The sequence below is a fragment of the Diachasmimorpha longicaudata genome, chromosome 10 (assembly GCF_034640455.1).
Source record: "Diachasmimorpha longicaudata isolate KC_UGA_2023 chromosome 10, iyDiaLong2, whole genome shotgun sequence".
NCBI lineage: Eukaryota > Metazoa > Arthropoda > Insecta > Hymenoptera > Braconidae > Diachasmimorpha > Diachasmimorpha longicaudata.
In genome coordinates this window covers 2,229,082-2,242,576 of record NC_087234.1, presented here as the reverse complement: position 1 = coordinate 2,242,576, position 13,495 = coordinate 2,229,082, and the positions used below count along the sequence as shown (strand labels likewise).

The window sequence follows — 13,495 nt, the reverse complement described above, 5'->3', positions numbered from 1 at the left end:
TCTCCCTCTTTTCGCCTTCTACTTGTGCAATTCTTTCTGGTTAAAAGAGTTGAATTATTAGAAAGCAGAAAAGGGGTGGAATGAAAAACTAAATCGTGAAGCGTGGAAAAAAATGGGGTGACGGTGGAGAATAAAAAGAGTATAAAAGGTGTGTAAAAATCAGGGGTTTAAACTGGACTCGGTTTTTTTTTTTATTCAATCGCGTTTGGATTTTTGGCTCCTTTTCCTCTCGCATATAAATTTGTTCGACTTTTTCTCAAGAATTGAAAGGAAAAAAAAACAGAAGTAGAAGAAAAGGTAAAAACCAACGATCCGTGAGAGCCGATTAGATTTCCAGGTTCTATTTTTCATTCGCTTGGAAATTTATAAGAGGGAATCACAAAATGGCGGATGTATGTTTGTTTTTTTTTCAGTGACAATGGATATGATCGATGTACAGGTGCCAAACGCCGGTTTTTCTCGTGCAATATTCAAGTAAGTATTTTTAATTGAGTGATTTTATGAACCATTTGATTTCACTCCACAGAGTTGGAAATTTCAATCTCAATTTGTATCTGAACAGATGATTTTAGCCAGAAATTTTGAGAAATAAATGTACGAATTACCGGAGGATAATCCTCGAGTTATCACTAAAGACAAATCCTAATTAAATTAAAAATTTTTCTCGTTCTATTGACAATTTTTGGTCGGTATTTAAATTATTAAACAATTACCCTCTTGAGAATTCAATGTTTGAAAGAAAATTTTCTCCCACAAAAATTGTCAATGAAGTGATTGATATTCATCAAACATGAACTCATGGATCAATGAAAATGAAAAATATTCAATTAATATCAATTCTAAAAAAAAACAATTTTTGAATTCATGGTTTTGAACTTTAACCAATTCAGTCATTCAATTAATGCGAGTAGTGTCACGTACTTCAACTCCAATAGTACAATTACGTTGGCATAAACGAAATAAAAGTCACGAGACAGCACTAAGTGTAGGTGGAAAGACAGATGCTCACTTCCACTGTCGACGACTCGTCCCTGAATTAATTAGCCGTCTCTAGCTTGATAAAGAATCTCAGAGTTTCGCTTCACCCTGTCCTTTAACAACCGCCTGTCCTCTTATTTCTCGCGTCTCTCATCGCCGGAGATGCAGTTCAGTGATAAGCAAGACGATTTGTATCAGTGTATTGTTCATTGAATATCCTGCCACTCAGTTAATCTCTCATTTCCCTCTTGTTTAATATCTCCATCATCCGAACTACGAGGAATGTAATTTCTGGATAATGTAAAACCTGGGTAATTTAATCATCATCCCTTGATCCTGATTGTTCCCTACAAATTATCGTTCAAAAATTTCCTCTTACTGCTGAAGTCGCGTTCAATAAAACTCTGCAGAAGAATTCCAAGCGTTCGCTGGCCTTTATTGATTTAATCCAACATTAAAATTGGGTTTTGTCCCTCTTAAGTTATCTCAAATAATGGAGAGACATTATGAACTAGAGCATTTTGAGATAAAGAAAAAATTAACATTTCAACGCACAAATAAGTAAAAAAAAAAACTGCACGTTTCACTCTTTGCATAAATATAGTTAAATATTATACCACCGATATAAAGTCTACTTGGCGGGTCATAACCCGAGGCAAAAACCTTTACCGCCAAAAACCATCCCAAATAGCCCATTTCGCTGGAAATAGCCCCATCTGGCAACCCTGCCAAATCACAATATTAGTCTGGATATCACTGATTTTAATCCACCAATCTTGTGGTGTTCTAACAAATCCCATACGGTCCAAGAAAGGTGTAATCTATCTGAACGACTTTAGTTAAAGGCGTAGATGTCTGGCACGGATAGCTAAACTCATAAATCAGAATCACTGTTAAATTCTGAAATACCTCGCTATCAATGTCCTTATAAAATTCCTGACTTCTGCAATAACTACCAAATTAAATCAAATTGGCAATTCATAAAACAATGAATGAAAAATTCAATTACAAACTTCAGTTAAAAAATTACATACATATTCTTAATTATTATTATCACTTTTATAGAAGGACTGATTAACGAAAATATTATTGCAGAGCTTCGTTCATTAAAAAACTTCGTTCAATATATCTCTATTATTCGTAGCTAAATACGAGTTGTACCTCATAACCATTGGTATATATAATATATAATATACAATATACAATTTACAGTATATAACATATAATTTTTCTCCAACGATCAAAATGCAACGCTATTATCAAATAGTTAGAGTATTTCTACCGATTTTTTTTCTTTTCCTGTATTTATGAAAATCATACCGGAAGCATATACCCCACTCAGCAGGTTACAACCTGGAGCCAAAAATTTTCTCACCAAATTGCATTCCAAATCGCCCATTTGGCTATGAATAGCCCCCATCTGGCAAACTCTGATGAGCCTATGACTGTGGACAACAAATCTATATTCCCCAGTTGAAGACATAGTTCATGAGTGCGGTAAGTCCAGTGGCCTAAGCGAAACAAGGGAGATAAATACACACACAGATACAGAAGCCACATAACTCATTCTAAAGTTAAACTCCCAGCAGACTAGATGTCTCAGTTTTCTCCAAAGAAAATACATCATCTAGACATTGGCTAGGGACACAACCGCGAGGATGCAGGAACGATATTCCCTCGTCACCTGACACCCCTTCCCTGGTGTTCATTTATAAGTACACGTATAAAAGTATCTTCTCCCATGACTATAAATTCAAAAATATGGTATTCACGTGCCTATTTACCTCCCTGGAGACACCTTCCTCTCTGTTTAACGTCCAGGAATGGGTACTACCCTTTTATCCAAGTGAATTTATCGATATTAGGGCTGCCCTCAGGTCGAATGGAAATGGTTTAGTATCTCCGGTCCATTTGAATGTTTTAAGAAAACATGCGGGTTAACCGGGTCTACAAAAATTTTATGACATATCCGCGATATGTTATATGAGGTTTACAAAGCAGATGGTACACTGAGATAAAAATATTGTTGTTTTTCCCATTCATCCTCACTGTTAGAATGTTATGCTTGAGATGTCGAAGGAAAAAAGGAAATTGACAGCAATGATGGACTTACATGACATTTCAGTACTAGACGCCATTAATGAATCAGTTAATTTCTTAAATATTTAAATTAGTCTTAAGGATGTTCTATACCTTTTTCGCCAAAAATTACAATTTTTTTTTCATTTTTCTGGCGAAAAAAATTAAGATGAAATTGACGTAATAAAATATAATGTTTTAACGCTCAATGAAAATGCAAAGTAATGTGAGTGTCACACATCAAGGAGCAACGTTTGAAATATCGGTGTAATTGTGTTACAATTTTTTTTTTCAATCCTCGAAAGATCTCCCTGGGCACTGAAAAATATTCTTCGGAATATTTTTAGAAGAGGATTTTTTTTTTCTGAAGATTGTTCTGAATTTAACTGAAAATATTCTCCAAACAAAAATTGCCTTCCGAAGATCTTTCGCTGATTCTTCTGAATCTTTTTGAAAGATTTTTGACAAACAGAAATTATTCTCGGCAGGCACTTTCACATGTACAGAGTTATCTATTGTCAATTGCAAATTATCCACTCAGTTTTCATGATCCATTCCCTGAACTGTTCATTTGTCGCTAAGTACATTCACCCTGGATTCTAAAGTTTAATGCTCGCATGGGGCATTGCAATGATATCCCATTGCAGCCGTAATTCCGTTAAACTACAAAACTATAATATTTTATGTATCCCCCAGCCATGCTCCAATACGACAGACTTCCGTGCTGAACAGTGTGCCGAATTCAACACAGTACCATTCGAGGATGTATTTTACGAGTGAGTATTACAACTTTCTGTGTTGTATACTGGTAATATTCTGGAGCACAGCCCAAGGAAATCTGGGTAATATTGAATAAAGGATTTCCTGGACGAGACACCAGAATATTTCCTCTTGTTATGTATGTTTGTACAAACTGAGTTTGAATAAAGGATACGAAAAAAAAAACCACTTTATTTCACTTTCCAGCTGGATTCCATATACCGGTGGTCCAAACAAGTGTGAGCTCAACTGTATGCCAAGGGGTGAGCGCTTCTTTTACAGGCATAAACTCACTGTGATCGATGGTACACCCTGCGATGCTGAAAAAAATGATGTTTGTGTTGAGGGAAAATGCTTGGTACGTTGTCCTTTTTGTTGAAAAATAAACAATTTGATAGAAAAAAAAAGGAAAAAAACACAGAGCTGGGAAAAATATTAGAAAAGCTATTTCAAAAATTTATTACTACTTTTATTATTTTTATTATTTTTTGTTTTTATATATTATGCATCGAAGGTGCTGTTTTAAATATTAATCCATAATAGTCATTATAATAATCAATCCAATGAATAATCAATGATGTCAATTGTTTGGTTTTAATTATTTCAAGTGATAATTTTAGAGGTAGGGAACTCTGATCACGAATATATAGCACATTGTAAATTTACTCAGTAACATACTATATATCAATAATATAACAATAATGATTGGTATATGGTATTTTGCTGAGTATAATACTACATATCAATAACTTATTGTCACTGTAGATCAACATGATCACCAGGACAAGAGAAAACGACATGAATATCCCAGTTGGATAACACTGATTGACTGCAGCAGGTTAGAGTTGTGTACCAGTTTCTGTTCACCCCATTTTACGTATCAAAACCCTAATTGGCGTAGGATTTTTTAATATTCCGAGTCGTCCATTATCAACTGAAACAGTGACACAAAAGTTTATTACGTTAATTCATTACTTACATGATGAAATACCACTTCTAAAAGTTCATCTTCGGCTGTGGCTTCACTCCCTAACAAAGCTCTTAAAATGGCGGCCGCCTGCAATGGCGACAAGATATCAACTCCCATGGCATTTGGCCAATTATTTTGCCAGTCCATTATCACGTTAATTCATCACTCATATGACGAAATACCACTACTGGAAATTCTTCTTCTTCTTCTAATTTTTTGGTTGGCTTTGGCTACAAGTCTTGCGGCCGTTTTACTAGAAATTCGTCTGGGCCTGTTTCACTCCACAAAGACACACTTAAAATGGCGGCCCACCGTCATGCCGGAGGGTGTCTGATTGATGGCTTTTCACGATTTATTCTGGTGGTGTTTCGAGCACAAGAGTTCTATGCACTTGATTTCTTACATAGAGATCAGCAGTCATATGATGGCGATTGACACTTTAAGTCGAAACACCATTTTTTGCGCAGTCGGTAACAAAACTGTTGACAATTCCACCAAAATCGAGAAAAATCCCTCATAATTGGGGAAAAAAAATACTCATGATTAGAACCACTCGTACCTATTACGCATTGAATTGTCTATTATTTTGACCTGAATCTAGTGAAATAATGCCCAGCTCTGTTGATAAATTATGTTTATAGTATTTGGCACAAGATTTCTCAAGCCAATGGTATTTCTTTGTTCATCATTTCTGAATGTTTTTTTATTGTCAATCCGCAGCCAGTCGGATGTGACATGATGTTAGGAAGTAACGCTCGCGAGGATGCCTGCAGAGAGTGCGGTGGTGACGGTTCTGACTGCAACACCGTAAGCGGTCTCTTCGACACGGACGACCTACAAAACGGTTAGTATCTGAATTAACTTCACAGCGTGTGTTTCATAAAAAAAAACAAATAGAAAATGGCTGTTCTAGTACACCGTAATTTTGATGCGTTTTCAAGTTAATTCTCAATATTCGTGTGAATAGTTATCCTCCCATGCTATTCTGCATTGGATGGAATAAAATCGTTTATCAAGTGATGTGGGCAGAAAGAACTTCCAAGGAATTTTTTCGTGACCATTTGTAGAGTGACAAAAGCCCATTTTCCCACATGTTCGGTCGAATGAGTGTCTGACACTCGCAGAAAAAAACATGTAATGTGTAACATAATTATACTATTATTCTGTATTCGTAATAATATGTTCGAGAATTTTTGGAGATATGTTTGGACGAGAGCTTTTGAAGAACATTTAAATAATGTCTTTACGTTGCCAGAGAGATCTTCTGAAGATGTTTCGATGATTGTTTTGGAGAGTTCTGGCAGAAAATAGTGCAAACAATGAAGAATTGAATGTTAAATAATAACAAAAGTCAAATTCAAGAGCAGAAAAGCGAGAGACAGTCAATATATTTTCGAGAAACACCTTAATAATTCATCATTGAAATCCGATTGAAATCTCATTTCAGGTTACGTCGACATTCTCTTGATTCCCGAGGGTGCCACAAATATCGTCGTGAAGGAAATATCACCCTCGAATAACTACCTCGGTAAATGCCCCATTATCCCCTAACGCAGCTATTTACTGCATTAAATATTCATTCAAGGAATTCATGAATTCATTAACTGAAAAATTACGGTATTGCAGCCATTCGTAACACGTCCGGTTATTATTACCTTAATGGCAATTGGAGAATTGATTTTCCAAGGAGTTTGAGGTTCGCTGGAACTATATTCCATTACGCTAGAGATCCACAGGGTTTCTCAGCGCCGGACACTATCACTACCCAGGGACCTACAACGGAGGCAATTTATATAGTCGTGAGTACCCACAATATTTATTCCCTAGTCCTTACCCAGCGAGCCCATCAACTGAAAGTTTGATCATACTTCTTGTTTTTTATCCGCTAAATGTGACTTTCAATTTTCCAAAAAGGTTCTCTATCAAGATCATAATGTTGGGGTACAATATGAGTACAGCATTCCGAAGAAATTTTCACCTCAAGGGGATCCGGACAGTTATACGTGGACTGCTGACGAATTCTCGGAGTGCAGTGCTAGTTGCGGCGGTGGTAAGATTACCTGACATAATTATAATTTTACTAAATTTACTTCATATGAGGAATGAAAAAAAAATCTGGAAATAACAACCAGAGATCTGAGCAAATTTTCTCCTATTCAACAGACCAAAAGATCAGGAATAGAGCTCTAAAATGACATTTGTAATTAACTGTCTCGATAATTACAGAATATAAGGGTTAATTAAAAAATGGTAGCGAACGAAATTCTATTAAATTGACAAATTCAATTTATAATTCACAGCGAAGTGGTTATTTTTCAGTTGAGTTGTTGAGAAATATCTCCGAATCTAAGGGCGATAGCAAAATTTTTGTAATGACATTTTTTTTAGCGCACAATGTTCGCCACAACAAATGTTATGATAAAAATTTTGCTATCTCGTCCACATTCCAAGATATTCATCAACAATTGGTCAATCATCAAATGTGACTTATTTCGGGTCACCATTTCGCTACTGGATTGTTGATTGAATATTCCATTTCTATATAAAGATCGTACACTTAAAATCAATAATTCAATATTTCAAACAAAAAAATATTTCTATGAGTATTTCTGCCCGTGTGAGAAGGCATGGATGTAGTCGTGTTGATAACAATAGATAACTGAAAAAATTTTCAGGCTATCAATCAAGACTCGTGAACTGCGTCCGTCGTCGTGACAACGAGCCAGTAGACAACAACCTCTGTGATCCCCAATTGGAGCCCGTTGATACTCAATCCTGCAATGAGGTACCTTGTCCACCTGAGTGGATCTCAAGCGAATGGGGACCCTGCAGTAAACATTGTGGTGAGAGTGGTGAGCGTCATAGGGAAATCAGATGCCAGCAGATCGTTGTCGGTGGCATTCCAGCCATCATCGACGATTCAACTTGCACCGAGAAAGTCGGTGCAAAGGGTGAGACCACCCAGGCCTGCAACAGGAATGTCACGTGTCCCCAGTGGCACTTGGGCCCTTGGAAACCGGTGAGAAAGATAATAATTTCTCTTTTCATCTCCGACGGGCATTATTAATGTCCTTGACAAACAATATTTTTCAGTGCGATCATTTGTGCGGAGAAGGCAAGCAAACGCGTAAAGTTACTTGTTACTACAAGAATGAAGGGGGGAAAATCCAAGTTCTGGAGGATTCAGCTTGCGAGGGAGAGGTACCAGAGAAAGAGAAACCGTGTGAATTACGTCCCTGCGCTGGACTCGATTGGGTCACATCAGAATGGAGTGGTGTAAGTGAAATATTTTCTCATCTAGGGAAACAAATGGCAGTAATTTTTAGTCAGATGTTAGAACAATAGCGCAGTTTCAAACAAATCTTTTTGTGAGGCAAATTGAGGGCTACACGAAATATCAATCAAAGAATTTCCCTAAATCTCAAATAAGAGATAAGTCAATTTATCTCGTTTCAAGACTTTATTCCTGACATGACAAAGGATTACTGCACCCTGGACGCCCACTAGGCAGAACTTATTCATTGAAATTTAGATTATCCCCCTCTTCCTCATCATTATTTCCAGTGCGATGGAAAATGCGGTCTAACCCAAGAAACGCGTACAGCCCATTGTGCAACTCAAGACGGCACCGTCTATCCCGATGAAAAATGCGATTCTGCAAAGAAACCCGAATTGACACGTCAGTGCGAGCATTCAAAAGGCTGTGACTATCAGTGGTACGCGGCTCAGTGGAGCGAGTGCTCAGCGAAATGTGGCACAGGCGTTCAAACCCGAAAGGTTTTCTGTGCAACATTTGAAGACGATTTGACACTGAGCAAAGTGGAAGATGAAAAATGCGTGAAAGAGGATCGCTACAATGACACTAAAGAATGTACAGCAGAGGTGACGGAATGCAAGGGTGAATGGTTCGCTGGACCGTGGAGTGAGTGTTCGAAGCCTTGTGGGGTTGGTGATCGTACGCGCAAGGTCATCTGTATGAAAGATGAAATGTTAGTACCAGTGTCCAACTGTGATTCGGATTCGATAATGTTTGGTAGCGAAGAGTGTAATAAGCAGCCGTGCGATGAAGACCAGGTCATCCCTGTGGAAGTTGACAAACCAACACCTCCCACTGACGAAGAGGACGATTGTTTGGTATACGAGGACGAAGAGTTTGTCACGGCGTCAGTAGATCTGGGAGAAGGGGATGAGGGTACAGGGTCAACACCGTCCGACGTTTCTGGGGAGACAGATAGTACTGCCTTCACTGATCTCATGATGAGTGATAGCACACGCGGAGATATCTCACCGACTGACGACGGAAGCGGTTACAGCAGTGGTTGGGGAAGTGGTGACGGAGAATTTACGTTTAGATCGATTTACACTGATCTGCCAACTTCAACTAATGATGTTTCGTCTCTAGAGGGAAGTGGAGCAACGGATGAAAAGTCCAGTGAGATGGATACAGATGTGACAGAGGCAATTGGGGCATCCGAAAGTGAAGGAACTGATAAATTTTCGGAATCTAACGAGATTCCTGAGAGCACTGAGCCGTCAACGAGGGACGAATCAGAACCAACTGAGGGGTCTGTTCAGTCATCGGGAAGTTCGAATGCTTCTGGAGCTTCAGAGGAAACAACAGAGGTGTCAGGTGGAAGTGATACTTCTTCGTCTCAGGGTAGCACAGAGTCTTCGGACACTACTGAAGCGACGACTCAGGAAACTGAGACGTCAGGATCATCTGACGCGTCATCTGAACCTTCGTCTGTTGATTCTAAATCTAGTGAAGATACTACAATTGAATCTACCACCAGTTCTGACATTTCTGAGACTACAACAGGTTCTTCTGAAGCCAGCAGCGATGAAACCACTGGATCGTCATCCTCTTCCATTTCTTCAGATTCTTCTTCATCATCTTCTTCAGATTCTTCTTCATCATCTTCTTCAGATTCCTCTTCATCATCATCATCTTCTTCTTCTTCTTCTTCTTCGTCTTCAGAAACTACAGAAACTTCACAATCTACTGAGACAACAGAAACAGTCACCACTGAACCAACCGAAACTACATCCTCTTCAGAAACTGATACAACTGAGTCTACGGTATCCGCAGTTACAGAATCAAGCTTTGAATCTACAACAGACATGACTACAACAGACATCAGCGCATCAAGTTCATCGGAGAGTATCACAACCTCTTCAGAAATGTCTACGGATGATTCCACCACCGATGAAACTGACCTGCCATTTACAATTGCCAGTGTAAAAGGAGAGTACGATCCTGATAAAGCTGGCAGTAGTGGTGACACTGACAAAACCGATGAAACGCCTGAGACTACAGTGTCGTCTTCAGAAGTTACTACTGACACATCAGAATCAACGTCAATATCTTCTACTGATTCTGACTCATCAACTATGTCCGCAAGTGGAGAGACTACAGAGTCGTCGATGTTGACAGAATATACCGAAACGACTGGTGCGTCTGAAACCACTGAACTCGCTACTGGAACAACAGAGAGTAGTGAAACAACAACGTCAGCTGAGACCACCGAGTTATCAACCCAAACTTCTGATGTTACCGATACAACGGAATCTAGTGCCGTGACAACAGACAGTGAAACGTCAGATGGATCTACAGTATCTGGTGAAACAACAGAATCCGGTCTCACAACAGAATCTGGTTTGACAACAGAGTCTGGTCTCACAACCGAATCTGGTCTGACAACAGAGTCTGGTCTCACAACAGAGTCTGGCCTGACAACAGAATCTGGTCCAACAACAGAATCTGGTCCAACAACAGAATCAGGAGAAACAACTGTGTCATTGTTGAGTACAGAGATGACAACCGAAGAAGAAGAAACAGATCTTACCGAGAAATCTTCAGTTCTCGATCTATTTACAACCATTAATCCCCTAGATGTAGCAATTTCAAAGGAGCAAAAAATGCGCAAATGCAAAATACGAAGGAAGAAGACCTGCACGTCATCAACCTTTGGCTGCTGCTACGACGGCATTACCCCGGCGAAAGGACCATTCGGAAAGGGCTGTCCAACTCCTGAAACATGTAAAGATACCAAATATGGTTGTTGCCCTGATGGTGTCTCAGTTGCTACTGGACCAAAGAATGAGGATTGTCCATCTCAGCACTGCAATGAGACCCTCTTCGGCTGTTGCAAAGACGGCATTACACCAGCTGAAGGCAATGACTTTGAGGGCTGCAAGAAGCCCTGTAACGAGACTGAATTTGGCTGTTGTCCGGATAAAGAGACACCAGCATTTGGAAAGAATAATCTCGGTTGTTGCAACGTTACTGAGCACGGCTGTTGTCCAGACGGAATCAAAGCGGCGACAGGTGCCAATAACGAGGGCTGCGACGAGGAGGAAGTCACTGAAGAGAGTGGATGGACTGATGTCTCAGGAGTTTGGGAAACAACTACCCTGGCGATGCAAGAAGATTGCGCAAATTCCACTTATGGATGTTGTCCTGATGGCCGCACACCAGCAGCAGGTATCAATTTCGACGGTTGCGGAGTCATCAACAATGATAACTGCACATTATCTTACTTTGGCTGCTGTCCAGACAACGTCACAGCAGCTCTCGGTGATGATGAGGAAGGATGTTATGGACGTTGTGACGCCTCTCCGCATGGCTGCTGTCCAGACAAAATCACTCCAGCTCATGGACCTAATGGAGAAGGTTGTTGTCTCCTGTCACCCTATGGCTGTTGTCCAGACAACATCGTACCAGCTCGAGGACCCAATCTCTATGGATGTGGCTGTGAGTACAGCCGATTCGGTTGTTGTCCAGACAATACAACAGCTGCTAGAGGATCTCATAATGAAGGATGTGGCTGTCAGTACACACCAAATGGCTGTTGTCCGAATCAATTCACTCCTGCGACTGGCGCTGACTTTGAGGGATGTCCTTGCTACACTTATCAGTTCGGCTGTTGTCCAGATGGTGTCACGATCGCAAAGGGACCACACAGCCAGGGCTGCGGATGTGAAAATACCGAGTTCAAGTGCTGCTCAGACGATCGAACACCTGCCAAGGGACCCAACTTTGCTGGCTGTACCTGTGACGCTTCGAAATTCGGATGTTGTCCGGATGGTATTGACGAAGCACAGGGTGAGAACTTTGAAGGCTGCAGAACTATTCCTGCTGTACCTGGGGCTGCTTGCGATCTTGATAAGGACAAAGGGACCTGCAGGGACTTCACAGTTAAATGGTTCTTCGATACCAAATACGGAGGTTGCTCCAGATTTTGGTATGGAGGATGCGAGGGTAATGATAATCGTTTTGCAACGCAGGAGGAGTGCAAGGATGTGTGTGTCTCACCTAAGGGTAAGGACGTCTGCACTCTGCCGAAGAGCGCTGGGCCTTGTCAAGGGTATCATCCTATGTGGTACTATGATGTTGAGAGGAAACAATGTGGACAGTTTATTTATGGAGGTTGTCTCGGGAATGCCAATAAATTTGAAACCAGGGAGGAGTGCGAGGGTCTTTGTGTCGTTCGTGATGATGCTGATCCTTGCCAACTGGAGCAGGATAGTGGGCCGTGTCAAGGTAATTTCACCAAGTGGTACTTCAATAAGGAATTGCAAGCCTGCGAGCAGTTCCACTACGGCGGCTGCAAGGGAAATAACAACAACTTCCCCACCCAGATTGCTTGTCAACAACAATGTTTACAGCCTGGTCAAAGTCGAGGTAAAATTTTTTATGGGATTTTTGTGTATCTTTAACTCATTGCAGCATGAAAATATCAAGATATATTAAGAGCGAGTTCATTGGCATATTCGCGCAAGTCATTTACACGCAGTATTTTCCTTGCAAAAATATTAAGTGCGGACTGACTATGACAGCGCAAAATTAGAAATAAAAATTGGAAAGTATAATAAAGATAGAGTTCCTGAAGAAATAGAAAGGTTGGTGATTCTGGAGCAGAGTGTCGTTCAGAACGAATTAACAAATGAAATATGGTCTGCTCCATTAAAACTAAGTAACTTTCTTATAACAACTATTTAACTTTCTGAAAAAATTCTGGTTTGTTTCGGTAATTTTACTCTAAATGAAACTTTACTTCAGAGTTTCCAAACTTTGTGGGTAATTCTTATCGAGCTTTTTTCTTGGCTTGCAATGGGACAAAAACTTCATTAAATTATGAAGTATCAAAGTAACAATTAGTATCCAAATAATAATTTATTTACATCGTTCTTTCCATCTATAATTCTTGCGAGCTGTCAATGTCAGTTTGCGATTAATTCTTTTGACATTGGATATTTGCACGGAAAAAATTGCGCTGAGGTCTTGGGTTAAATAATTTGGGCAATTTTGTCACTAGACAGAGTTCATCCGTCTATTTGTGCCAAGAGTTGATATATCTGGGGTGTGAGCAATGCAAGTTTTAAGTGGAATGATACTAATGGTGTGTCAAATTATTAAAAAAAATTTTGGTTTGAATCACTGATCAATCATTCCAGTAACTCAAGATGAATGTGCACTCGACAAAGATCCTGGGCCATGTCCTGGTTCACTTCTGCGCTGGTATTACGATACTAGTAGCAGTTCATGTAGGCAATTTGTTTACGGGGGTTGTAAAGGCAATGGCAATAAATTCCGTACGCGCGCAGACTGCGAGGAACGTTGCCTGATATCAGGTATAAAATTGAGAAACGAAATGACAGTAGAGACAGAGATTTAGCTGTGGTGGTGGCTACACTATAGTTCTTCAT

At 39.8% G+C, this 13,495-nt stretch overlaps 1 protein-coding gene across 5 annotated transcripts in view; it reads left to right on the top strand.

The window, feature by feature from the left end:
• The window catches only part of LOC135167024 (papilin), a 93,042-nt gene that overhangs the window by 67,808 nt on the left and 11,739 nt on the right, over positions 1 to 13,495 (top strand). For all 5 annotated transcript variants that reach the window (XM_064129862.1, XM_064129865.1, XM_064129864.1 and 2 more), the window contains exons 4-13: positions 414 to 474; positions 3,754 to 3,833; positions 4,024 to 4,174; positions 5,507 to 5,630; positions 6,234 to 6,314; positions 6,413 to 6,585; positions 6,701 to 6,836; positions 7,462 to 7,805; positions 7,880 to 8,062; positions 8,351 to 12,470. In XM_064129862.1, coding sequence (XP_063985932.1) covers positions 414 to 474; positions 3,754 to 3,833; positions 4,024 to 4,174; positions 5,507 to 5,630; positions 6,234 to 6,314; positions 6,413 to 6,585; positions 6,701 to 6,836; positions 7,462 to 7,805; positions 7,880 to 8,062; positions 8,351 to 12,470 — 5,453 coding nt within the window. The remainder of the gene's footprint in view (positions 1 to 413; positions 475 to 3,753; positions 3,834 to 4,023; positions 4,175 to 5,506; positions 5,631 to 6,233; positions 6,315 to 6,412; positions 6,586 to 6,700; positions 6,837 to 7,461; positions 7,806 to 7,879; positions 8,063 to 8,350; positions 12,471 to 13,495) is intronic.